Source organism: Bactrocera tryoni, chromosome 3, assembly GCF_016617805.1.
Source record: "Bactrocera tryoni isolate S06 chromosome 3, CSIRO_BtryS06_freeze2, whole genome shotgun sequence".
Taxonomy (NCBI): domain Eukaryota; kingdom Metazoa; phylum Arthropoda; class Insecta; order Diptera; family Tephritidae; genus Bactrocera; species Bactrocera tryoni.
Window position 1 is genome coordinate 81,951,659 of NC_052501.1, and position 24,449 is coordinate 81,976,107.

At 34.7% G+C, this 24,449-nt stretch overlaps 1 protein-coding gene and 2 non-coding genes across 3 annotated transcripts in view; all 3 read left to right on the forward strand.

Moving 5' to 3' along the window:
* LOC120771484 (potassium voltage-gated channel subfamily KQT member 4-like) overlaps nt 1-8,743 on the forward strand; it is an 11,729-nt gene extending 2,986 nt beyond the window's left edge. The window contains exons 2-15 of the mRNA XM_040099522.1: nt 4,422-4,613; nt 4,687-4,821; nt 4,893-4,975; nt 5,038-5,213; nt 5,281-5,406; nt 5,475-5,585; nt 5,664-5,857; nt 5,931-6,079; nt 6,128-6,198; nt 6,963-7,090; nt 7,321-7,414; nt 7,512-7,708; nt 8,164-8,267; nt 8,552-8,743. Of these exons, the coding sequence (XP_039955456.1) occupies nt 4,474-4,613; nt 4,687-4,821; nt 4,893-4,975; nt 5,038-5,213; nt 5,281-5,406; nt 5,475-5,585; nt 5,664-5,857; nt 5,931-6,079; nt 6,128-6,198; nt 6,963-7,090; nt 7,321-7,414; nt 7,512-7,708; nt 8,164-8,267; nt 8,552-8,664 (1,821 nt within the window). The 5' untranslated portion in view covers nt 4,422-4,473 and the 3' untranslated portion in view covers nt 8,665-8,743. The remainder of the gene's footprint in view (nt 1-4,421; nt 4,614-4,686; nt 4,822-4,892; nt 4,976-5,037; nt 5,214-5,280; nt 5,407-5,474; nt 5,586-5,663; nt 5,858-5,930; nt 6,080-6,127; nt 6,199-6,962; nt 7,091-7,320; nt 7,415-7,511; nt 7,709-8,163; nt 8,268-8,551) is intronic.
* A 9,641-nt stretch (nt 8,744-18,384) lies between these two features.
* Nucleotides 18,385-18,456, forward strand: Trnam-cau. The gene has a single exon. It is a non-coding gene; the product is annotated as a tRNA-Met (tRNA).
* A 5,719-nt stretch (nt 18,457-24,175) lies between these two features.
* Nucleotides 24,176-24,247, forward strand: Trnam-cau. Its single transcript has one exon. It is a non-coding gene; the product is annotated as a tRNA-Met (tRNA).
* The last annotated feature ends 202 nt before the right edge of the window (nt 24,248-24,449 follow it).

Here is a 24,449-nt window from a genome sequence, read left to right on the forward strand (position 1 = left end):
TGCGAACTTACCTATCATTCAATGACGGGTTTCTATGGAGCTTTCTGGTCCTCTCTGAGGGCGTGGGTTCGAATCCCACTTCTGACAAGAAATTTTTTATTGTTTTTTTTTTACTCTAAATATTATTTTAATGATAATGGAAATTGAGTACATTTATCGCTCATAAGAAATTCTCAAAATAGATAAATCATTTTAAGACTGCTCAAAAATATATTTTTCCAATTAATGCAAAATAAAGCAAGCGTGTTATTTTAGATTTTTCGGAATTTTTTATGATAAAATGGAAATACAAAGCTTCCAAATTTTTACTACATAAATATTAAGTCTTAAGCTGTAATTTTTTTATTTTCAAAGTAAAAATATTCTGTTAATTGCGAGATTTATCACGCCATTGACATCCATGAAGAAAAAGGGTAGACAAACTCCGTCCATGATTCCCGCAGACTGGCTACACAAAAATAATAATCCATTTCGAGGCTATTGAAATAAGTACCTCTACTTGTATAACCCTTCCCATGTTAATCTCTATATAGATGGCTATTGATAAAACAAGGATCTTTTACAGAACTTGGAAATTAATATTTTTGAATTCTTTTAGGCATTGAAACCCAAAATTTCATGATTTGTTGCCACTACTTTTTTATTAAAACAAAAAACGGTTAAAATCCTAGTAAGCCACATAAATCTTTTCTTAAAATTGTAAAGCAATCGATAGAACCGTTTTTTGAGATATCGTGATCGCCAATTTATAAAATGTTTTTTTTTTCGATACAAACAAGTCAGGTGTGTAGGTCTTGGGCTCTAAAGGCCTTACTTTCTCACTCCTCTAACTTTCCATTACTTTCAATTTCAGAAAATTGCTTTACCATCATCTTCTATGAACAATCTCTAGATTAGATTTATGCAAAAAAAAATCGATTTTTTGAAAACGGGATGAGCCTCTTAAAGATTTTAATTTATCAGTAGTTGAAAAGCTTATAAAATATTTAATAATTTAATTTTAATATTATTCGAATCTTCTTACTTTCTATATATAGTATATTTGTTGTAAGATTTGAAATAATGCTCTTCAAAACTGGTTGGTTTTACAAGAGCAATATTAACCTCAAAAAAAGTTTTTAATCGCTCGAAAAAGAATATATTTCAAATCTTACAACAAATATACTATATATAGAAAGTAAGAGGATTCGAATAATATTAAATTATATATGACGATAAGTAGCGAACAAAGTTGAGTTTCTTCAATTTGGCCTAATTCTGCTCGGTCTGAGATTCTAAGAGATGTCCCAACTATCCCTACACAGACCCTGAATGTAAAATACCAACCTAGGAAAAAAATTACCTGTGTTCCATACAAGCGGGAGATTTAAATGAAGAATTCCCGATACTTTCTTGATATGGTGTATAAAGTTGCAATTTTTTTGTGGATTGATGAGAATAGCCATTGTCGTGATTAATGGCTGAAGTTTAGGCGATAAACTGTTTATATATGTATAAGATGTAGTAATATAAGTTAATGGAGTCTAAAGCTTGAAATATAAAGGCAATGTGCTTAATTTTTAGTTTTTTTTTTGTATCACTAAGTATTTAGCTTAATTTTTGCCTAGAAAAACTAATTTCGAAGGTTTAATTGCCTGAACTAGGGGCGCACAAACGTAGTTGGATTTCATATCAATCTCTCCAAAGTTTAATCAATGATTTGTTACACCATTTATTGATTAAGATCTCTAAAGACAAGTCAAGATTTTGAAAATTTGGTTTCCATCCTCATGTTCTCAGTTCGTACAATATATGTTTTAGTATAGGGTTCCCAACTACTTCTCCATATTCTGACTGCCAAACCTCGTTCTGAGACGCTTTTAAGTCTCGTGCATTTAACTATTTTTAGTTTCCTTCTTTAATATTAAACTGATTTAGCACATCAATGAAGTCCAAACATTAGCATAAAGCAGTTTTTTTATTCGAAGCTGTCAATCAAAGCTTTTTGCCCACTTTGTAGCTACTTATACACATGCACACGATTGAAAGTATGCAAGTATATCACTGTCGCGGAGCGATTAAAATTTCAGCTTATATTTTCAAAAAGTTGTATCATCGCTGTCATAAAATGATTACAAAATTATTTGCATTGATTAAAACCTTTACCGTTACATACGAAAGCGTTGACAGCTCGCTATCTGCTTGACCGAATAATGAAAGAAAAAATATATTAAAGCGTATATAATTAAACACAACAACAAAAGCACGCATAAACTATAACAAAAAATGCAGGCAGATGAGCAGAGAAATTTATAAATGTATTTAAAATGTCAAAGATGGAATTTTTTCAAATTACCAAACGTCGCCACCCAACCTTTTTTGCAAATAAAGTACTCGCCTCTTTTTTGCTATAAAAACAATAAAAAAGCGAAATAAAATTGTCTGTATGAAATAGATAAAAATTCAATATAACAAAATGCTTACTGTTGCTTACTTATTTTCAAATTTATTTAACATTTTAATGTCATATTCAGTGATCTGGGTAAATGTGTGGAAATTATCTGTTTTGACGGGCTCTGAACGGGTTTGGTGGGGTCATAAAACCCGTACAGCGTTAAGTAGTCATATCAATATCATATTATGATGGTTAAATTGTAAGGTGTGTGTATGCAAAAAAAAAACTATAGGCTAGGTGTTGGATAATGGTAACAGTTACCTTCAATAAGTTCATTTTGCCATTGAACTTTAAAGACTGCGGACAGTGAAGAGAAAGAAGTTTCATAATGATTATAGTTTGAAAGTAGAAATAACGGACATTGCAGTGTGTGAAATTGAAATTTGTTAAAGGAAGCGTTCGGATTGCGCCTTGAAAGGAGCTGAAGTGGGGCAGAACTTTTGTTAAAAATTGACAAATGAACTTAAAAATACTACGTGCTTAACTTCTAAAACAAGCAACAATATTTAAGTTAGAAGAATAAATAAATTTTAATTCTAAAAAACGTTATCAGAAATGGCTGACTATATGGATGAAAATAATGAAGCGTTCAATATTTATAATAAGGATTTCAAATTGGGGCAAGTTTTGAAGGATTTTTTTTTAATAAAAACTGTGAAAATGTTGTTTCTAGGCAAAAAAATGCTTCTCAGACTTAAGAATGTTGAGCTGAAAGCAATTAAAGTATGTAATGTGTTATAAATGAATTCCATAGAAACAAGAAAGCTAGAACGATCTTATACCACACCTCGGTGTTTTTTGCCGTTCAAGAACATTTTTTTATTAAGATATTAAGCTGGTTTTGATTTGAGCACGTTTATGATATACATATGTACATGTGGACTAAGCAGATGAAATATCCTGAGAACCTTATAAAAAACTTAAGAGAGGAAAGCAAATCTATCTCTCAACAGGACATTTAACGCTCTTGTGCTTCGATTCCACTCATCTTATTAAAGTTCTCTTAGGGCTTTACATGGGTTTCCTCGGGTTAAAAACAGACTTTTTTCAACAATTTTTTTCTCATAAAAAAACTGCAATATTTTATTAGAATTTTTTATTGTTGCACACAATCACACACTATTAACAAATAAATTCTGTCATTTTTGGAAGAAAATATTTTAAACTCAGCCATTGTGACGCCATTTCCGGTAAGCCCTCGGAAAAAAGATGCGCCCGCGTTGGCAGAATAACTCCTACAGGATCTTCTGAAGTGAAAAATATGTGTTTTAGTAAAAGCCTTAACTTAGAACTTAGACGAAGGAAAAACAAAGTGAAAATTAAATTTTTGGCAAACATATTTACAAAAACAAATTAAAATTTTAGTGAAAATATCGCGACAATATTTTTTTTTCAAATAGTTGTAATCGAAAAAAAGTCCTACATCCAAGTCATTAAGAATTGTATCTAAAAGAACTGTGTAAAATTTCATGAAGAGCGATTAAGTAGTTTTCGAAAAATCTTGCCAACCGACTTCAAAAGCACTGTTTCGAGAAAATCGCGTTTAAGGACGGCGCATTCAGCTTAGCTAGCCTCGAGCGCACAAGTGCTCAAGGCTGTAACTTCGATACAATTACTCGGATCAACTTGAAAGTTTAGGACAATATTCTAGAGGTGTAGTAGAATTTAATAAGATAATAAAAAATTAGATCTTTTGAAACCCGTAAACCCATGTAAACCCTTAAGAAAAGAAAGACAACCTATCCCTCAAGAGGATAATTAACACTCTTGTGCTTGGATTCTTATAAATGTATTTTTGAGTACAGGTATAAATGAACTACTATTCTGAAATCAAGAAGTTGGAAGTTACGTTTGAAAAGTCGGATGTCTAGTTCTGTTCCTCCTTTAAGCCTTTCTTCTCAAGTTCTTATTAGCAGTTTCCTTTAGAGCTTTCTTTAATAAAAATTTACATTGAAATTCATTCTCTTTCTTTATAACTTCTCAACAGATTATGTAAGAGAAAATATCGGCCCACAACGAAGCGCCTTGTAATCCCTCGAATGTCGCTGTTGGGCAAATCTATTACCTACACACGCGGTACACATCGACGTGATGCTCGCTACCGGATCATACAAGGTCGTATTTATAATTTTCTGGAGCGTCCACGCGGTTTATTCGCAATCTCCTATCACATAATGGTGTAAGTTGACGATTTTTTCTGCACAAATTCAATGATATGTTCACGACGCCTATTACTCGTGCCTATTTCGCAGATTTATTTTGATCTTCACCTGCTTAGCCTTAAGTATTTTCGCCACAATCAACGAATATGAAAAAGAGGCATCATTTTCCTTATATCGTCTGGAGGTGTTGGTGGTATTTTGGCTCACGATTGAATTTATTGTACGGTAAGTAGTTTACTCATCTGTGTAAAGGAGTGTCTGGAGCTGCGTTTACGAATTTTCTAATTTTCTAACAGGTTATGGGCGGCAGGCGTACGCTCACGTTATCAGGGTCTGCTGGGACGCTTCAAATTCATGACCGGCACATTTTGCATCATAGGTCGGTTTTAAGCTTTGGTTATACGAGTCTACTGTTGTTTTAGTTTTAAATATATTTTTCAGACCTCATTACCATTGCCGCCTCACTGATTGCTTTGGCGCAGGGTGCACCACGTCGCGTGTTTGCCACCAGCACTTTGCGTGCGCTGAGGTTCTTTCAGATCTTGCGCATGTTGCGCATGGATCGACGTGGTGGTAGCTGGAAACTTTTGGGGAGCGTTGTCTACGCGCATAGACAGGTATACTAAGCTTTCAAAGCATAAAGCGAGATCTAAAGCTTTTGTAAACTCTTTCTTTTTTTTCTAGGAACTACTCACATCAGTCTACATAGGTTTTCTCGGTCTCACTTTCTCTTCCTTCCTGGTTTACTTGGTTGAACGTGATGTTAATGAGCAGTTCAGCAATTTTGCGAAAGCTTTATGGTGGGGTGTTGTAAGTAATATTATATATAGCAGCACTGTACCGAAGTTTGAGCCAGCGTCTGTCTACTTTTCTTGCAGATAACAATGTGCACTATCGGATATGGCGACTCAGTGCCCATAACCTGGCAGGGTAAACTCATCGGTTCGATTGTTACTTTGTTGAGCTATTCGTTCTTTGCACTTCCGGCGGTGAGTTCCTGAAGGCCTTCGCTTTATTTTCTCTTACTTTGCTTTTTATTGTTTTGCATTCTATAACATTATTTTTAGGGCATCTTGGGCAGCGGTTTTGCCTTGAAAGTCCAACAACAACAGCGTCAAAAGCATATGATAAGTCGCTATCAGCCCGCGGCCACATTAATACAGTCCGCTTGGCGTTATTATGCAGCAGATGAGAATTCTACTGCCGTGGCCACATGGAAGATACACGAAATACCCATACAAATGCCAAGTCCCACGAGCTCGTGAGTGCAGTTTAGAAATAGTGGCTTCTTTATGTTTGATAGCATCAGCTAAGCATTCTTTTCAATTCTTTAGCTTCAAAGTTCAAAGCCCCTTGCGACGTTTGCCTAGTCGCCGTCGCCGTAGCCAAACCATACATTCGCCTGCCGATATTGTGCATATTGAGTCAGCGAAGTCGGGTCGCTATCTTTCGGTCTTCAATGACAAATCTGTCGAAAGTCCAGGTTAGTTTTTTTATTTAAAAAAAATGTTTATTTAGTATTATCTTGCAGATGAAGAATATACACCAAAGTGCAATACGTTGATGAAGAAACACAAAATCGCTATCAGATTTATAAGAATGGTAACTATAGTATATGCCTAGAGGTATTCTGCTACACTTTTCAAAATTTTTGATATATTTATTTTTATTAATATTGTTCTTATTAAGTTTTTAATATTTTTATTATAATTTTTTATTTTAATTTCGTAAAAATATATTTTATATATTATAGCGGGTTGATTTACTGGAAGCCAAAAAAACGCAAAAATGTCGTATGCCAGAAATTTTCTGCGGATAATTCAAAAAGACTTTGCCCAAGCGACTAAACGTCTAAGTTTCGAGCCAACGATTTTAAGTCGAAGTTTTTTAGGGATTATAAAAATTTATTCTTCAGTTTTGAAATATCCGAACGAAATTAAGTACATAGGTGCATTTTGATGTTCTATTGATCACATGTCGGATTCGGTCAGATCGGACAACTATATCACATATCTCCCATACAGCCAATTACTCAGATTTTTTAAATTTCCCTTAAAAATGGCTCCAGACCCTTGAAACCGACTTAAGACCCATAGTCCCTTAGGCAAAATTGTTCAGAATGGTCCGTACAACATTTCCGGCATATGCGATTTTATAGAAAAAAATTGACCGGCTCTAATATTGGGTAATCGAAAAAGTCTTTTCGTATTTCTAATCAAATTTCAACTTTTTTGTATTGTATATAAGTATGTACATTTTCTTTTTTTCTTCTTTCTTTGAATTTGGCTTTAAATTACAGTTTAAAATAAATTTTTTCTTTATTACAATTTTGGTTTTGTTTTATTATTTTAATTTTCCCCACATAGCTTAAGTTTATGGTTGCCCGTCGAAAATTCAAAGAAGCCTTGAAACCCTACGATGTGAAAGATGTACTGGAACAGTATGCGGCTGGTCACGCGGACCTGTTGATGCGAGTAAAGAATATACACGCGAGGTAAAATTAAAACTCATTGAGGTTTGCACCGCGTACTAAGATCTATTCAGCCCTGTAGAACGTCTTAATAAGGTTCTATAGTTTTACGCGAAAAAATCTTCGAAGAAAATACAAAATAATTGCTTACGTAGAACCGACAAAAAATATTTTAAAAAATCTATAAAAAAATGATTTATCTTATACTTTAATTTTATAATTTGTTTTTTTTTTTTTTAAATGCCTTCACGTAGATTGGATCTAATATTAGGCGGCAAGCGTGCGCCAAAAATCAAGGATGCATCGAAAATCTGCTTAGCTTCCAGAGTGGTCAAAATGGAGAGACAAGTAAATCTACGCTTTTAAACCTGCCTTACTTTCCGCCTTCATTTATTAACTTCTTTTTTCAATTTTCAATAATCCACTTTTAATGAACTCAAACTAGGTGACCGATATTGATGATAAGCTGGATCTACTGATCAGACAATATATGGAGGATCGCAGACGAAAAGAAAATGATAACGAAGAGCAGTCAAATTTGGCGCCGGCACTCGAAGCCGTGAATACAGAGACGATCAACAAAAGAGAGAAAGAAAATATTACGGCCGCTGTGAAGGAAGCAAAAAGTGCCAATAGAACAAGGTGAGGGTCATAAATATTCATACAATAAAAAAAAAAACATTTTAAAGAGAGCGCGTGCATGAACTTATATATCGTCACCTAAAATGCAAAATAACGTAACATAACTTTTCATAAGCTTCCAGTCGAAAGAAAAACGATATAATAGAAACCACTTATGTATATTGAAAAAAAAAATTTGAGTTTTGGTTATGAAATGGTTATAAATTGGTTATATAGTGGATATGTATTGGTTATATATTGGCTAAATATTGGTTATAAAATGGTTACATATTGGTTACAAAGGGGTTATATCGGATAGCGGAAGCTGAAAATTACTACATATATGAACGATGATAATGTAGTGAATTGTAATCAATAAAAAACTCAATTTCGATTTGTTGATGATACATTGTTTTACATTTTAGGTGGCAATATTTTCTTGTAAAAAAAAACTTTTTTATACTCTTTTCTTACAGTCTCCCCTCGATCGTCTATCAACCACACCTGCCCGCGAATATAAATTACCCACCACATCGTGACTTAAAGTTACCACTCCCACAGCAGCGACCTGATAGTGCAAGTAAACAACTTTAGCATTTGATCCATGTCTGTGTTATAGAATCTGCACCGTCTCACATAAATTACACTCGTACACACACGCTACACATACAACCGAAGTTCACTGTATACGTACTCAATGTTGTGTGCTCACTGTACTTACTGCACTCTCTCTATTTTGTAATTGTGAAGTAGTTATTAGTTGTAATAAATTTTTGTATGTATGGTTGTTTTGTTGGATATTTTGTTGTTAGCAAATAATATTGTATATTAAAGTGAATTTATTTTATATTTTCTTGATGCTAGTCATATTTATAGATGATTTGGGCAAAGTAGAAGAAGGCGATATATTCGCTGAGGACGATGAGTACAGCGATGCTATGTATGCATCAGTGGAAGCGTATTTGGGTTGGACTTGAAGTGCTGTGGGCTTAAGTAAAGCGCTGTAGCTTGGTTTCCAGAACATAATACTAAAATTTTGTGTCCCTTGCAGCAGCTGCAGACAACTATTATCGAATAAGTTGCATTATTTATGTTGTAATAATAAAATAAAGTATAAACATACATATATAAACAGAGTATTTATTATATGTTTTTTAATATATATTGGATAGTCGAAAAAGTCTTTTCGTATTTCTAATCAAAATTCAACTTAATTTTTTTTATATTTATAATAAACAATAGTGAACAAGAAAATAACATTTTTGTCGACCACTTTTTGCCATTTTTCCTCTAGAGACATTATTCCATCAGTGCAATACTTTTTAGGTTTCTCGGTGAAAATTTGCGAGAAGTAATTTTCACAGGCTTCTCTTGAAGCCAACTTTACTCCATTAAAGGAGTTCTGCATTGACCGAAACAAATCGTAGTCCGATGATGCAAGGTCAGGGCTATATGGTGGATGCATCAAATTTTCTCAGCCAAGCTCTTCCAGTTTTTACCGAGTCATCAAAGATGTGTGTGGTCTAGCATTGTCCTGATGGATGACGAAGCCCTTTCCGTTGATCAGTTCTGGCTATTTTTTTTCGATCGATTGCTCATCAGTTGTTGACAGTAAAATGTAGATTCAATCGTTCAACTAGGCTGGACAGCATCTTCTTCGTAAACTTCACAAGTTGCATTGGTGGCTTGCGTGTCATTCTTCCCTTTTTTATAGAAAAATTTCAAAATATAGCGAATTTCTTAGTTATTTTCACTCATTTTTGAATAGCTGTAACTTTTTTTCAACTTCTCCGAATTTTATTTTATTTTGGTTCTCACCTTTCCAACGATATATGTTATGACACAATATGATTGGTTACACTGAAGATATACGACCGCAATGACATCTATTGACAAAATACGAAAATACTTTTTCGACTACCCAATATATAATTTGTTTAAAGTTGCATAACTAAGAAAAATAGTTGCCACAGCAGCCTGAGTTGGAATTTAATAACCCCTCACTTTTCAGTTCAATATGTGATATTTACCAATTTTTTGCTGAAGCAACAGTGGACCCGATTTGTACCGCCATTCTCGTAGAATAGTCAGTAAATTGAAAATATTTTATTTATTTTAATTTAACGCACGAATTCCTTTTGACGTCAGCAAGGCCTGTTTGCCGATTATTGTTGCTTTACAACAATACATTGCCGCCATTGGCCATTGATCAACAGCAACTGACATTGGCAATATTGTGAAAATTTAACTTGTTGCCAATTTTATACGTAACTTTGTTTACACTGAGCATAAACACAAACATATATGCATACATATATGCTGTATACATATACATACTATATATGTATGTATGTATATACTTGTGTGTAAGTTTTGATTTTCATACTTGTATGTTTACCGAAGCCATTGTGCTGCTTTCGACAAGTTTCTTTCACATATGTATATAAAATCGTATTGTTGTCAGTTATTCTGTTGCACTCACTGTTGATATTTTATTATTTACAAATAATAATTGAAAAATACTCCACCATCAACATTGTTGCATTCACCATGTGCGGAAGTATTTATCATTTAAATAATGCAAACTGCCTATTTTTGTGTGTGGTGGTGAATCATTGATGGAAGTATGCATATTGTGGACCAGTGAAATGTCAAAGTATTGTATTATATTATCCGGCAGAATAACCGATTTCATTTTTAACTGCTTTATCGTTATATTTTTTAACAGCTGATTTAATAAGGCTTGTTCTTAAACAAATTTTTTTTTGGAAGATAGAAGATCGAAAACAGCATTTTCGCCATATTTTACTGTCAACTAGCAGTTGAAGAAAGACAAAAATTATGTGAATATGTGTTGACCGAAGGCCAATTCCAAAATTGGTTTGCAAAATTTCGATCCGGCATTTTCGATCTTAGGGAAGCACCACGTCCTGGAAGACGTCTTGAAGCCAATGTGGATAAAATAAAGTCGTTGATTGGGTGTAAATCATTGAATAACAACTCGAGTGAATGCTCAAAGATTAAATTTGTCTAACGCGACCAGTGTTACACTTAAAAAACCGTGCCTAAATTGCACTACAAAATACGAAATTACATACTTAGTGAACGACCCAATGGTTAAAAGTTTTTCGTTAGTATTATCATAGAAGATTGAAATTATTGCCTAACAAAATTTCGAAGTACATTCACTCGTATCAATAAACATCTCGTCTTAAAGCTTAAAAAAGTTTCTGAAAAACACTAAAAGCTTTCTGATAAAGCTTAAGAGGAGTTCTGGTAGAGCTTAAAAGACTTTGTGATAAAACTTAAAAAGCTTTCTAATAAAGCTTGAAAGGCTTTCTAATAAAACTTAAAAAGCGTTTTGATAAGGCTTGAGTATAATTCAAAGCCAAGACGAATTTTTTGAAGAAAATCATTTTGAGTTATTTTTCGTGACAAGAATAAGCAATATCATATGTTTCTGGTAAAGCCTAAAAAGATTTCTGATGAAGCTTAGAGGGCTTTCTAATAAAACTTTAAACGCTTTTTGATAAAGCTTGAGTATAATTCGAAACTGAGCAGAATTGCTTGAAGAAAATCATTTTAAATTATTTTTCGAGACAAGAATAAGAATCTGTACAGCTAAATCTAACCTTTAGATGGTAAATATGTAAGCTATAGTTTCAGTAACGAAATCCAGTTACTCTATTAGAAGTTTCTGATAAAGTCTAATAAGCTTTCTGATGAAGCTTAAACGGCTTTCTGATAAAAATTAAAAAGCTTTTTGATAAAGCTTGAGTATTATTCGAAACTAAGACGAATTGCTTGAAGAAAATCATTTAAAATTATTTTTCGAGACAAGTATAAGAATCTATATAGCTAAAGGTTACTTTGAGATGGAAAATTAGATATCGTTTCGGGAACGAAGTCCAATTGCTATGTGTTCGTAGAAAATCATTTTAATTTTATTTCGTTTTTCGGGAAACTAATAAGATTGTTCTATACAGCTAAATATAAGAAAGTAAATAATACTAACGGGCAGCACTGGTGGTTCAAAATGTCTTGTAACGTATTTGCAATAGTGTTAAGGATCTTCCATAGTGAAGAAATCCTTTTTTGCTCTTTGCTGATAATTTTTTTGTTGATTTTACATCTAAATTTTTTTGATAAGAGAGCAGAAGCGAGCGGAAAAGTGAGCAATCGAAGACAACTGTTCTTTAGATACGCTCAAGGCCTCAAGGCCACGCTTAGTCAAAAAACTAAAAAGTTTCGAAAACTCCATTGATATTTAAAACAAAAATTACGTACTTTTGCAACGAAGTTACCGTTATTTTTAATTATTATTTGTAAAGCAAACTTAAACTATCTTTCGCAACAACTCATAGATATGGGGCTTAAAATGAAAAGTGCAGTGACAAACTGAATTCCCAGGAGGGGAAAAGTTTCAGAAATGCTATGCATTGCATAAGCAAACACACAGTCATCACTTAGCTGCCTTGCAACAAGGATAAACCACCAATGCACCTAAGAAAAACCATCAAGCACGAAACACTAAGTCAATCAGTCAAAACGCTGTTATTTTCTCGTTGCAATTCGTGCTTATTTCACTGTCTGCTTCATTTGTCTGCTTGTGGCACTGTCTTACCTGTGTGTTAGTGATGTTGCAAGTTTTCCAAAACTAGTGAGTTGCTTTTCCGATGCATTTTTCACTTTTGTTTTTTCATTGTCGTGCATTGTTTTTTGTTATTGCTTGGAAAGCAGAAACTTTCTCAGTCAGTTTTAAACTACTTAAGTCAAGTTATCTGCGCATTACTGTGTTGCATGTGCTCGCGTCTTTTCGTTGTTTTCAAATGTTGACTTGAACTTTGTACTTTCTGCAACCCCAATGAGTCGCCCAGACACACACACACACAGGTACAGATGCTGTTATTGCAAGCGAACAGGTGATGAGCGATGAGCGCATTAGCGGCATGTTTAAGAAGAAGAAAAAGGGGAATAACAGCGTTGCAATTGTGGAGAATGCCGTGTTTTCATTTGTTTTTATTTTCCTCTACCTTTTGCTTCGCACGCATGCAGCTCACCACGCGTTTTCTAATTTTGCAGACCTTCTCCGTGTTAACTTTGAAGCTTTGCCGCTCAGTTTCCGTGGCTAATGGCTTTTAGTATTTATTGATAGCGCGAGCCTCCTCCATTTTCGTTTCCTCGTCACTTTGCCTCACCAAATTACCGTTATACTCTATTCTCACTCGTTCACTTTGTAGCTTATAACGTTTTAAAAGTGAAAGCTTCCAGTAAAGCTTAAGTGGCTTTTCTTCCATTTTTACTATTTTGAAAGCATAACGTCTCATAACGGATTTGGCTCGTCGTTCATTATTATTGCCAACTTTCTTTTAGTTTTTTGCTAACTTTCCTATGTTGCATTAGCGCTTCTCTTCCGTGTTCTCTTCTCAAACGCTTCCTTATAGCCTTTTTTGCATTTTTTCTATGCTCCGTTTCAATTGCGGTTACAGCGGTTTTCTTGACCTCTCAGTTGACTTATGGCTTCTTGCTCCCCGGCTAGCTGGCGTTCTGTGCCCTGGCCTGCGTTACTTAGTAACAGTGATTTGCGCCATTGGTTTATCACTGATTCAAGGAAACATACTGAACTTTTGCCTCAACTTTTTGCCTTTCTTCCGTTCGTCGCTCGGTAACTTAAACTATTATTATTTTCTTGGCTTGGCGAGCGTTCATCTTACAGATTTCTTAACCCTTCACACAAGGCTTCTGGTTTTGTGGCATTACATTACTGTAGCTTTTTGCTTGGTGTTAGTATTGTTGTTGTTTGTGGCCATGATTCGCAACTATTCCTGTCCATAAAGTTTATCCACATCCCTCAGCTTAGCTCTGCGGCCTTAATTTTTATTTTTTCTATTTTCTTTTATTTTCACTCTTACAATTTTATGCGCTCTGGTCACTCGACAATCCTTCGCATAGTTCCTTTGTTCTACGCTGTTGCACCATCACCGCCACCAGAACCCTTTGCCGCCACGCTACGAAATTCTTTCACAAATATTTCTCATCTCTCTCGGCCATACTTTGCCGATGCGATTTATTTGCTGGCGTCGCTGGTGTGGCTTTCACTGTTGCAACTTTACGCGTACAACAAGCTCAAGTTCTATGTTGCTCCTGCCGGTTTCTTCCCCTATTAACCCGACTTTTGCATTGCAACTATGTGTTATGGCCCTGCTTGTTTGTCTTTCTTTTGTTTAAAACCATTGTCCGAATTATTTTAATTGCACTTTGCCGTCCAAGTTTGTTCATCTGTCTGAATTTATCACACTCCAGTGCCACCGCCACCAACTAACCGGCTGTCTTTATGGCCACCACTTTCGTCTTCTTCGTACAACTAAGGTTCTCGAGTGCGACTGGTAAGTTTGTACGTACAACGCCTGTGCCTTGTAACTTCCGTATCTTTGACAACCATTTTTTGTTTAGCTGGTTTTCAGGTTTTTTTTTTTTTTTTGTTTCTCGCAACTTTTCTTCTTTTGAACTTTAATTTCGTTCGCTTGGCCAAGGATTTGGTCAAATAATGAACTGCGACAAGTTTTGTGACAGCAACACAAACAAATTATGAGTTAAACGCATTTTTAATTTGTTGGCGTGATTTCAGTGGGTAGAGTCGCAGGAGGTCTCGAGGGAAGTAGAAATAAATTCGATATGGAAGATTACAAACTATCACAATGTAGCCTTCTCTGCCAGAGAAGAGTGGGGAAAAGGGTAAGACCGACTGATCGAGTGGATGTCATTTAAGTAAAGCTTTACACCAAAATCGTCTTTGTTCTACCACAATACTATAGTGACTTTCAAGTGTAGATAACAGCAATTAAAGAAAGCCTTCTTGTTCTGAAAAGGAGTGTGCTCATAACATGGATACACCTTGCTACGCGGCTCTAAAATCACTAAAGTCTCTTAGTCACAGATAGCGAAGGAGCGCCTTGATCTCTTAGTGGATCTGACAATCTATTTCACGATAAACCTGCAATGGGTTCGAGGACAACGATATTCCTGGTAACTGTGAGCTATTACAATTAGATCACGGAATAGAGGAAATGTATATATCTTTAAATATGGAGGAGTCTCAGTGAAGGCAATGCTTAACTTGTGCCACAAGCAGACAAATCTGGCATGAATGGAATATATATGACAACTGGACTGGAACCACATAAGAACTCGAGTGAGCGTGCTAACAGGTCACTGTTCAATTAGCACGAGATGGTTCAGAGAAGAGACAATAGAAAGAGGGGGTTTGAGCTCCGATGGGTTCACAATAGCCCTTTTAAAGCCCTAGGTGCGTCGACAGACGGCTATTATACCTACCTACTTAGCATTGAGGCAATGGAGTTTGGTTCATATCGGTTTTTCATGAGTTTATTACTGCTCATAAATATGTCTTGTTTACCACCTTACAAGCAGAACCTTAGCTCGATAAAAGCTGAAGTAAGAACAATCATAACTTCGAAGTTGTACATAGTTTCGTTTATTTTTGAACTAGCATTAACAGCAACAACAATGTCAACCTCGAAATCCAACGCAGAATAACTTTTGCCAAGAGGTGCTACTTCGTACTGAGTAGGCCATTGAGAAGTAAAGTCCTCTCTCGACGAACAAAAACCAAACTCTATAAGTCAGTCATTATTCCTGTCCTACTACATGGTGCAGAGGTTACGAGTTTTCGAGAGAACGGTTCTGAGAAAGATTTATGGTCCTTTGCGCCTTGACCACGGCGAATATCGCATTCGATGGAACGATGAGCTGTATGATATACACGATGACATTGACATAGTTCAGCGAATTAAGAGACAGTGGCTGCGCTGGCTAGGTCATGACGTACGTATGGACGAAAATACTCCAGGTCTGAAAGTATTAGACGCACTAGCCGCCAGGGAGAAGAAGAGGCTGTCCCCCACTCCGTTGGAAGGACCAAGTGGAGAAGGACCTGGCTTCGCTTGGAATATCCAACGTAACATTAGTACGTATATATTACAAAGAAATTAGGACTGCAAGAGCTGGGTTATAATCCATTATATCCATTAAATAAGGAATCGATATTCTCAGAAATGACTCTAAGACAAACATTGAGGGAGGAATCTCAGTGATCAGACTTAAGAGAACCAGATATACAGTTATTGGAATCATAATCATTTATGCCACGACATTGTTAAAGAATACTTGAACGCAAGTTCGCTGCTAGGAGATCCAACACAGTTTGTATCAGCAATTTAAACAATTTTATCGCATGCGATTTTTTATGCAATTAACAATATAATCTTTCAAATATCTGTATATAGCATGTCGCCACTATACTAATTTCTTGTGTAAAATTTAAACTCCCATATACAATGTATGAATGTATGTATAAGAGATATATATTATATTTTTTCATTCAACTGACTGCCTGCATATTTTTATAGTTCCGCATAAATATTCATATGCAATTATCAATTATTAATTATGTTGGTTTAATTATCCGCGAACATAAAAGGCGCGATTATGCGCATGATAAGCGAAATGCAACAACAATAACAATAATAATAACGCATATAAACAATGGAAAATCATTTAGAAGGTGCGAGGCGTAAGCGCCGACTGTGACATTAATGCCCGTGGGAATTGGCAAATTAATAATAGGCGCGTAAATGCTTATGCCTTTGTATGAGTAGTGGTATTTGTGGCGTCAGAAAAGCCTATCTGTGATATTATGTATATGCATGTGTGTATAATTGCAACTTTGTGTGCATGCTGTGCACATATTTTACGTCTCATTTATTTACTTTGTGCAAAAATTCAATTTAAACATTAATTACTTTAGTGTTTTGTGATTGTGCTTATGCGCCAAAGCGTAAAGTCTTGTTAATCGAAAAATATTTGACGGATAAATACACATAGTAGGTATGTAATTTAATATACATATGCAGAAACATAAAAGTAAATAGTATATATTAAATAAATATCTAATTATAGAGTTGGGATAGCGACTCTATAGAAAGTGTACCATATTATAACTTTCTTCGGGATCCCGAAATTTCAAAAGAGCGTTTTTAATATTTTCTCGCAATTATTTGTTTCTCATCATAATTTATTAAATTTTGAAAATCCCGAAATTTTGGGATTGTTATTTTTCAAGTCCCGAAAATCGGGATTTACAAATTAAGTAAAGGAAAATGAAACGCTTTGCTGATTATAAAAACCTATATATGCATACGATTATTGAAATTAGTTTCTCTGCCGATATTCATCTCTATCTCAACTTAAATTAAACACATTTAAACTTACATAGGTATGTTTGCGTTTGCACACAAGCCATTGTGACTTCACTATTATCAGCAAAAATATGAGTACACAGGAATATTCAGTCCTATTCTTATTTAAGCTACATACTGTATTATCATATTCTTCGGGATCCAAAGATTTCTATTTTTTTTTTAAATTTTGCTCGCATTAACTTGTTTCTCAATATAAATTAACGAAATTTTAAAAAATTATAAAATTTCGGGGTTGTAATTTTTTAAGTCCAGAAAAACGGGATTCACGAACTAAACAAAAGTAAAATTAAACGCTTTGCTGTTTTATACAAAATTAATCAGAATTTAATAAAAATCGGTTTAGTTGAAATACGGAGCATTATTTAAAATTTATAGTAAGTGTATTATGATATTCTTCGGGATCCCGACCTTTCAAAATAGAATTTTTAGTATTTTCTCCCAACAACTTCTTTCTCAACATAATTTATTGAAATTTTGAAAAATCCCGAAATTTCAGGATTGCAATTTTTTAAGTCCCGAAATTCCGGAGTTATGATTTCCCAAAAAATGGAATTAATAAATTAAATAAAACTAAAATTAAACGCTTTGCTAATTACAATTTTTTTAAATCCCGAAATTTCGGGATTTTCATATATCAATTCCCGAAAAAACTGGATTAATTAATTAATTAAAAGTAAAATTAAACGTTTTGCTAGTTATAAATATCCATCCATTCACTCGATTATGCAAACTTGTTTCTCTGCCGATTTACAGCTTCAAACCAAATTAAATGACATAAATACTTTTGTTTGTATACGAATATTATTCCCGCTTAGCTTAATTTACAATTACATTGTGATACCATTTAATTTCACACTATTATCAGCAATAAGTGGAGCAATTAATAATTATGAATTCAAAGCGTGCAATATTTAGTTTTATTATTGTTTATGGTATATTTTTAGAGATGGGCCACCCGAATTTCTACCAAATCAGTTTAGCCGAATCGCAGAGCATTACTAAAGTGCCATAGCAGTTTATTTATTTTATATTCAAAGCGATAAGCCGAATGTGATAAGCGACTAATTTGTACTGTTGATGACAAATTCAGTAATTGTTGCTAATGGATTGGTTATTATTAAACAAAAAGTATAGCTGGCGCTCTACAAGTCTGTATTTATCAAATTAAGTCTGATTAAATCAAAATAGTTTCCCATTTTTAACAACAAATGTAGCAAGCAATGAAAATATTTGCAAACATATAAATTACAACACGCTCAGTGAATAATTAAGTAAAAGTAACTTATTGAATAACCATTTACGATAATTACCATAGCAGTTGTTAGTCATTGATTTTGTAGTTGTTTAACTGTGCTGTGCGAAAGCAACAATAATAGCGCCGACTTGTATTGCACATTTGACAAGGAGAGCTCAACAAGCAGAGTGGCGCAGTGGAAGCGTGCTGGGCCCATAACCCAGAGGTCCGAGGATCGAAACCTTGCTCTGCTATGCATAGCGTTGTTGATTTTTTATTTTTGTTTTTGTTTACAATAATTTTAGATTTACTATGCATACTCCTTATTATAATATCTTAGCTATATATGTATATAATATAGAATCTGCTTATAACATACTATATAAATATCAAAATGCCATTTTTAAGTATAAAAATTCGGTCAATAACCGATATATTGTACTCTTCTCTTTGTTTTATTAATTCTTAAAAACATATTTGATACTATATTTTGCAGATTTATAAAATATAAATTTTTTTTGAAATATTCTATAAAAAGTGATGGAATTTTATTACTTTTCCGTGTGAAAAATTACATATTTTTAAGCATAAGGTTACTAATATTATTATTTTGTTTTATTATTATTGAAAAATTTAATTAAATATCAAATAGAACCAAAATAAACAACAAATATTTATTTTACTTGAATTGAACAAGCAAACTTAAAACGAAAATTTTCTCCCACCCTACCCCCACCTCACCTTTTCAAAATTCTACATTAGTGGAAATTGCATTTTTGAACAAGTCGAATACCCATTCCCACTCCTTATCTCGCAAAAACCACCTTTATGCAACTTAATTCCATTTTTATTGTGACTTCCTTCTTTACAAATTCACAATTTCATACCTTTCTGCGGGCGTTTGACCCAAAGGGAACTGCAATGAACGCGTGAACAAAAGTGAAAAATTCCACATCCGTTAAAATGTATGAATAAATAAGAGATGAAATGTAGGTAGGTTAAGTTAAGACACGCCTTTGGGGAGGTAGCGGGTTCAGTGTACCCTTTTTGACACACTTTAGGGATGACAGCAATAAGAAAAGGGAAAAAATGAAATTATATAAATAACTAAGTGCTTTTAGTTGAAATATGTAGTAAAAGTCTTAAATTAAAAGGAGATAAAAGTCTATTCTTAGCCGACGACGTTGAGAAAAAGTGGAGACAAAATGTGGTCGTAACAAAGAAAATAGTTAAACAATTGCATTGAAATTTCATACAGCACAAGGGCGCGGAATGAGGGGGTAAATAATTTTATTTGAAAATATGAAAAATTTAATGTTATGGCTTCTGATCAAAATTGACCCGGATTGAAAAAAAATATTTTTTAGGTTTTTTTGTACAAAACTTCATTGCATTGAAGAATTGAGGAGACAAAAATATAAGCTTTATTTGAAAACATTTTAATATAACATCTGATCAAAATTGACCCGGATTGACAAAAAAAATAATTTTTAGGTTTTTTTTATAGAAAACTTCATTATTGCCTTTAAGGAATGAGCGGCGAAATAGTGTTAATTTATTTGAAAATATTAAATATTCATTGGCATAACATCTGAACAAAATTGACCCGAATTGACAAAAAAATACTTTTTAGGTTTTTTTAAACAAAACTTCTTAATCGCTTTGAAGAAATGAGAAATTATACGAATTTTGTTTCAAAATAACGAAAATTCATTGGTATAACATCTGATCAAAAATGACCCGGATTAAAAAAAAAATTAGGCGTTTCTAATCAAATCTTAATTATCGTCTTCAAGGATTGCGGGAACAAATATAAAAATTTTGTTTGAAAATAATGTAATATAGCATCTGATCAAAATTGACCCGGATTGAAAAAAATAAATTTTAAGTTTTTGTGTACAAATCTAAAATAAGCTTAGCTGAAAAAATGGCTTTGTTCTTTTCATTTTTTTCTCCGAACGAAACTATTTTCCATTATTAGGCTCACTATAAATAACGGTAAATTTAGAAAGCTTTGTGATTCTTCGTGAGACTAAGTGTTTTGAAATAACTGCGACTTTTGTAGGTTATGGGACTAGCTTAAAGTTAAAATATCCCAATCTAAACTCATTAGGATTTGATTTTAACTCACTTTTTCTCTCTCTCTCTCTCTGATTAATACACAATTCAATGTTCAACATTTTTATGGAGTTCTTTTTTAGGTTAGGAAACTTAAAGCTAAGACAAGCTAATCTAATCTGACTTAGATTTGACTTCAACTCACTCTCTTTCCCGCTCTCTCTCTCTTTGACATAAAACTCATTGTAGAAGTTTTTCACGGAGTTCATATAAACCTCATCCCTTCTTAACGGCAAAAAATTACCATTTTCGACTTGTTAACCAGCTTCTCAAAGTTTTTTTTCGCGCGTTCAAGGTGTGCCTGACAGCGAACAAGTGACAACAATTAGAGCAAAAGCAACTGATTTGTTAAGCGCAAGCCCATAGTAAATTTACCAACAATTAAATGCGCAACAAAAACAACAACAAAAAGTCAGGCATACAAATCTTAGACATTTTAGCCACAGCACCGCACCGGCAGCAAGCCAGAAACAACAGCAAACAAAACAAAAACAACCACAACAACAAATGCAACAACACAACGAACTGCGTTGAAATGCCACAACAGCCAGAGTTTTGAGCACTTTGTCATATTTTCTAATTTATTTAAATGAAGTTTCAGCGTCACCTTCGCACCGCGCCGCCAACGCTCGCTCTCCGTCACCACCAAAAACAGTTGGCACACTGCTGCCTGCCAGTTACAATGCCTCTTCCTACCCCAACTCCTACACTCCCACCCCACTTTTGTGCTGCCACATTGAAACAGATTTGGTATTTTGCATAAACTCCTGTCGCAGCAATGGCTCACCTGCCCGCCGCTGCCGCTGCTAACGCTGCCACTTCAACACGCTGTCGCGCAGCTTTTGTTGTTATTACCAACTTTTACGGCGTTTTGGGGTTAAATTAGAAAACCGGAAACGCGTCACAATAGTAATTGCGTGCAACCTGCTGTGATTGTTGATGGCGGCTGTTGGTTGCTGCCAGCGTTTTTTTGCTCTTGTTGTTGTTGTAACTCCTGCTCGCAGACTGTTCAGGCTGTATTCATTACTAAGTGCTGTTTGCTCATAAGCATTTTTGTTGCTGCCTGCTTCAATGCGGTGGGTTGACAACTGCCAAGCGGTGTGGTGGCAGCTTGGTGGAATGGCGTTGCCAGCTTTTTGGGTTTTTTTTAGTTTTGCGCGCCGCCAAAGTTTGTTATTCCTTGTTGTCGTCACAGTTGTGCCAACATTACAAATGACAAATACAATTAAGTTAATGTAGTGTGGGTGCATGTGTGGTAAAAACTCACACACACACACATGCATCCATGAACTATGCAAAATTTAGCACTAATGCAGCCCCTCACCTTTTCACACATTGTTCTGTGGCTTTTAGCGCCAGCAAATGCTCGCTTCACAAGCAGCTTCACCTGCTGCTGCCTCTATTGTTGTTGTTGCTGCTGCGCCAGCGCGCTGCTTGTGTTGTTCTTATTGTCTTTGGCGCATAATTGTTTACGTTTATAATTTGTTGAGAAATTAAATGAGTTGCGCTCAAATTGAAATGCATTAAATGTAATTAATTTGGCGGCAAGCGTTCACATACACTCACGCACATCCTCGCCCATACGCACACATGTCGAAATAGTTAACAAAACATTTGCGAAAATAACAACAACAACGAATTAATTCAGTTTACTTTATTAGAATAATAGATTTTCGCTCTAATGCACTAGCACATACGCAACATAACTGTAAAATTATATAATTATGCTGTGGGCGCCATAATTTTTGCGCTGGTGACATAAATTGGTCAGTGAGTGTGTGTTTTCGGCACAGTGGTGTTTTCAATGTATTTTGCTTCGAAATTTTATCACAGGCGGCATATCAAATAATTTATTTCAATAATTTTTCATACAAAGATCTTGATAGGTAGGCAGGTATAAGTGCTGCCATTTTGGCCTTACCACTTAAGGCGCCATTTTGATGAACTATTGTCGGTCTTCTATAAACTTGCTATCTCGTTTCATTCAAAGTTTGGTGTCTGATGTGCTCCAAATATTCTGTGTCTGGTTTGGGCCAGAGCTGGACCCTCACAGAGAAAGTGAAACACTGTTTCTTTATTCTTTTCTGTTTTTAAAGGGCAGACCCATTTTTAGCGCATGTTCTCCAAACGGGCAGTGCCCCATTATAGTTGCTGTAAGCCGGAAAACACTACGTAATAAGTCTTTGGTTTAGTCTTATCATATCTGGGCAATATCTGCTTTGTTATCTTGCAGTTGGTTATTGAATATAAAGCTCTCTTTTGATCGTTCTCAGCGGACTTGGTAAAAACTCCGCTTCGGATTTATTTAAAGAGACTCCTAGTTTGGTCAACTCGTCTGCTTCTTCATTACCGAAAATGTTCCTGTGGCCCGGAACCCAAATTAAGGACAGATGGAGTTGTATCCCCAGTGAGCTTAAAGCCCTTCGGCAATTGCTAACTATGCTAAAATTAATAAGTGGCATCGACAACGCCAGCAGTTCTGCTTGGTTATCCATTTATATACATATGTAGTTGTTCTCTACATCTCGCATCAATAGAACACCATAGGCCCTATTTATACCTAATATAATACGCTTGTGAACTGGCTAAGTTTGGTAATATAATAGAGAGAGAGAGGTTGGGAGGTCACAGCATCCACTCCGCAACCCATTTTGGACCCGTCGGTATAGATAGAGACTGCATCACCCTCTTTCACCAAACCTCTTCTCCACTCACGTCTAGAGGGTATCCTCATCCAGAAAAGGCTACTAAAATTTCACCTTGGGGTAATATAGTCTGTTTTACTTATGTTTAGCTGTTTCAGGATGGCGCTATGTCCATACTCTTTCCTATTTCAACCTCCTAGTTCTTGAATTCTTATAACAAAACATGATGCTTCTCTCCGAGTAAAGACGTCAATGCGCCGCTGATGCAGAGTGTATTGAGTGATCAGTCGGACATGACAAAATAGCACCGGTAACCCCTGGACGGGTTGCTCTCTGTACTTCTGTTAGTTTTCCGATATTATAGTGTTTCTTTAAAACTGGTCCTCAAACCAGTATACATCCACGTATACATCCACATAACCATATTTGGTTTAAGGCCCCAGTAGCTGCTAAGTATTCTTTGGAGATGTAGTAGGCCATATACGCAATATTTGCTTTTTTTCAATGCTAATCTTTCCATTTAGTTTAGTATCTATAAGAACTTGACATACATACTTCACATTCACTGTATTTTATATAAGTCTTATATCAAATTGAGATGGAAAATATTAACATTTTTTGAAGAATATCAAGTTCACTAAGTCTTCCCTTCGCTTAACTAAAGTAAGTGCACCACTGTACTGAATTGTATTATAGGCTTTTTGCAGCCTCTCTCTCTACAATTTAGATAGGATTTGAAAATTACGCCAGACCGTTATTGACAAACTGATTTCACGCGTTACTTTGCTATTCAAAATCGCATTTGACGCAGAAAATTGCCAGCTTTTCACGAACAAAGCAAATTAATTACAAAATTCATGTTAAAAGCAAATTATTAATTATTATTTTGATGCGGAGGTGCAAAGGTAGGCAGTACCAAAATAGTGTGTAAAGAATCGATTATTTCTAGATAAATTAATCGAAACGCTGCACATAAATGACAAGTGACAGCTTTCGTATAAACAGTTATTAATATTTTAATAAAATCGTGCATATTCGATATTTAATGCCGGTATATTTTTACTTTTTGAAAACTAGTATTGCGAAATTTATGCAAAAAACTGGTTAAAATTTGTAGAAAATGTAAGCGTTAATGTGTTAGACAAGACAAGGCGAAGTGTGAGGGGCGGAGAAAGCAACTATAGACTAACTAAGCAAGTAACGGTAAATAAGCAGAGTGGCGCAGTGGAAGCGTGCTGGGCCCATAACCCAGAGGTCCGAGGATCGAAACCTTGCTCTGCTAATTGTTACGGAACAATATGTAATTCCGATTTTTTGTTAAATAGTATTTTTAAAGGAAAATTAAGTCTTGAAAAATTGATAAATGTTTATTCTAGATGTGGGCATAAATATCATTAAAATGAAAATATAGTTTTATCTAGTTTGCTTCAAAAGAATGGAAAATTACTTAAGTACTGCAAGTGAATGGAAAAAAATGCATGGCC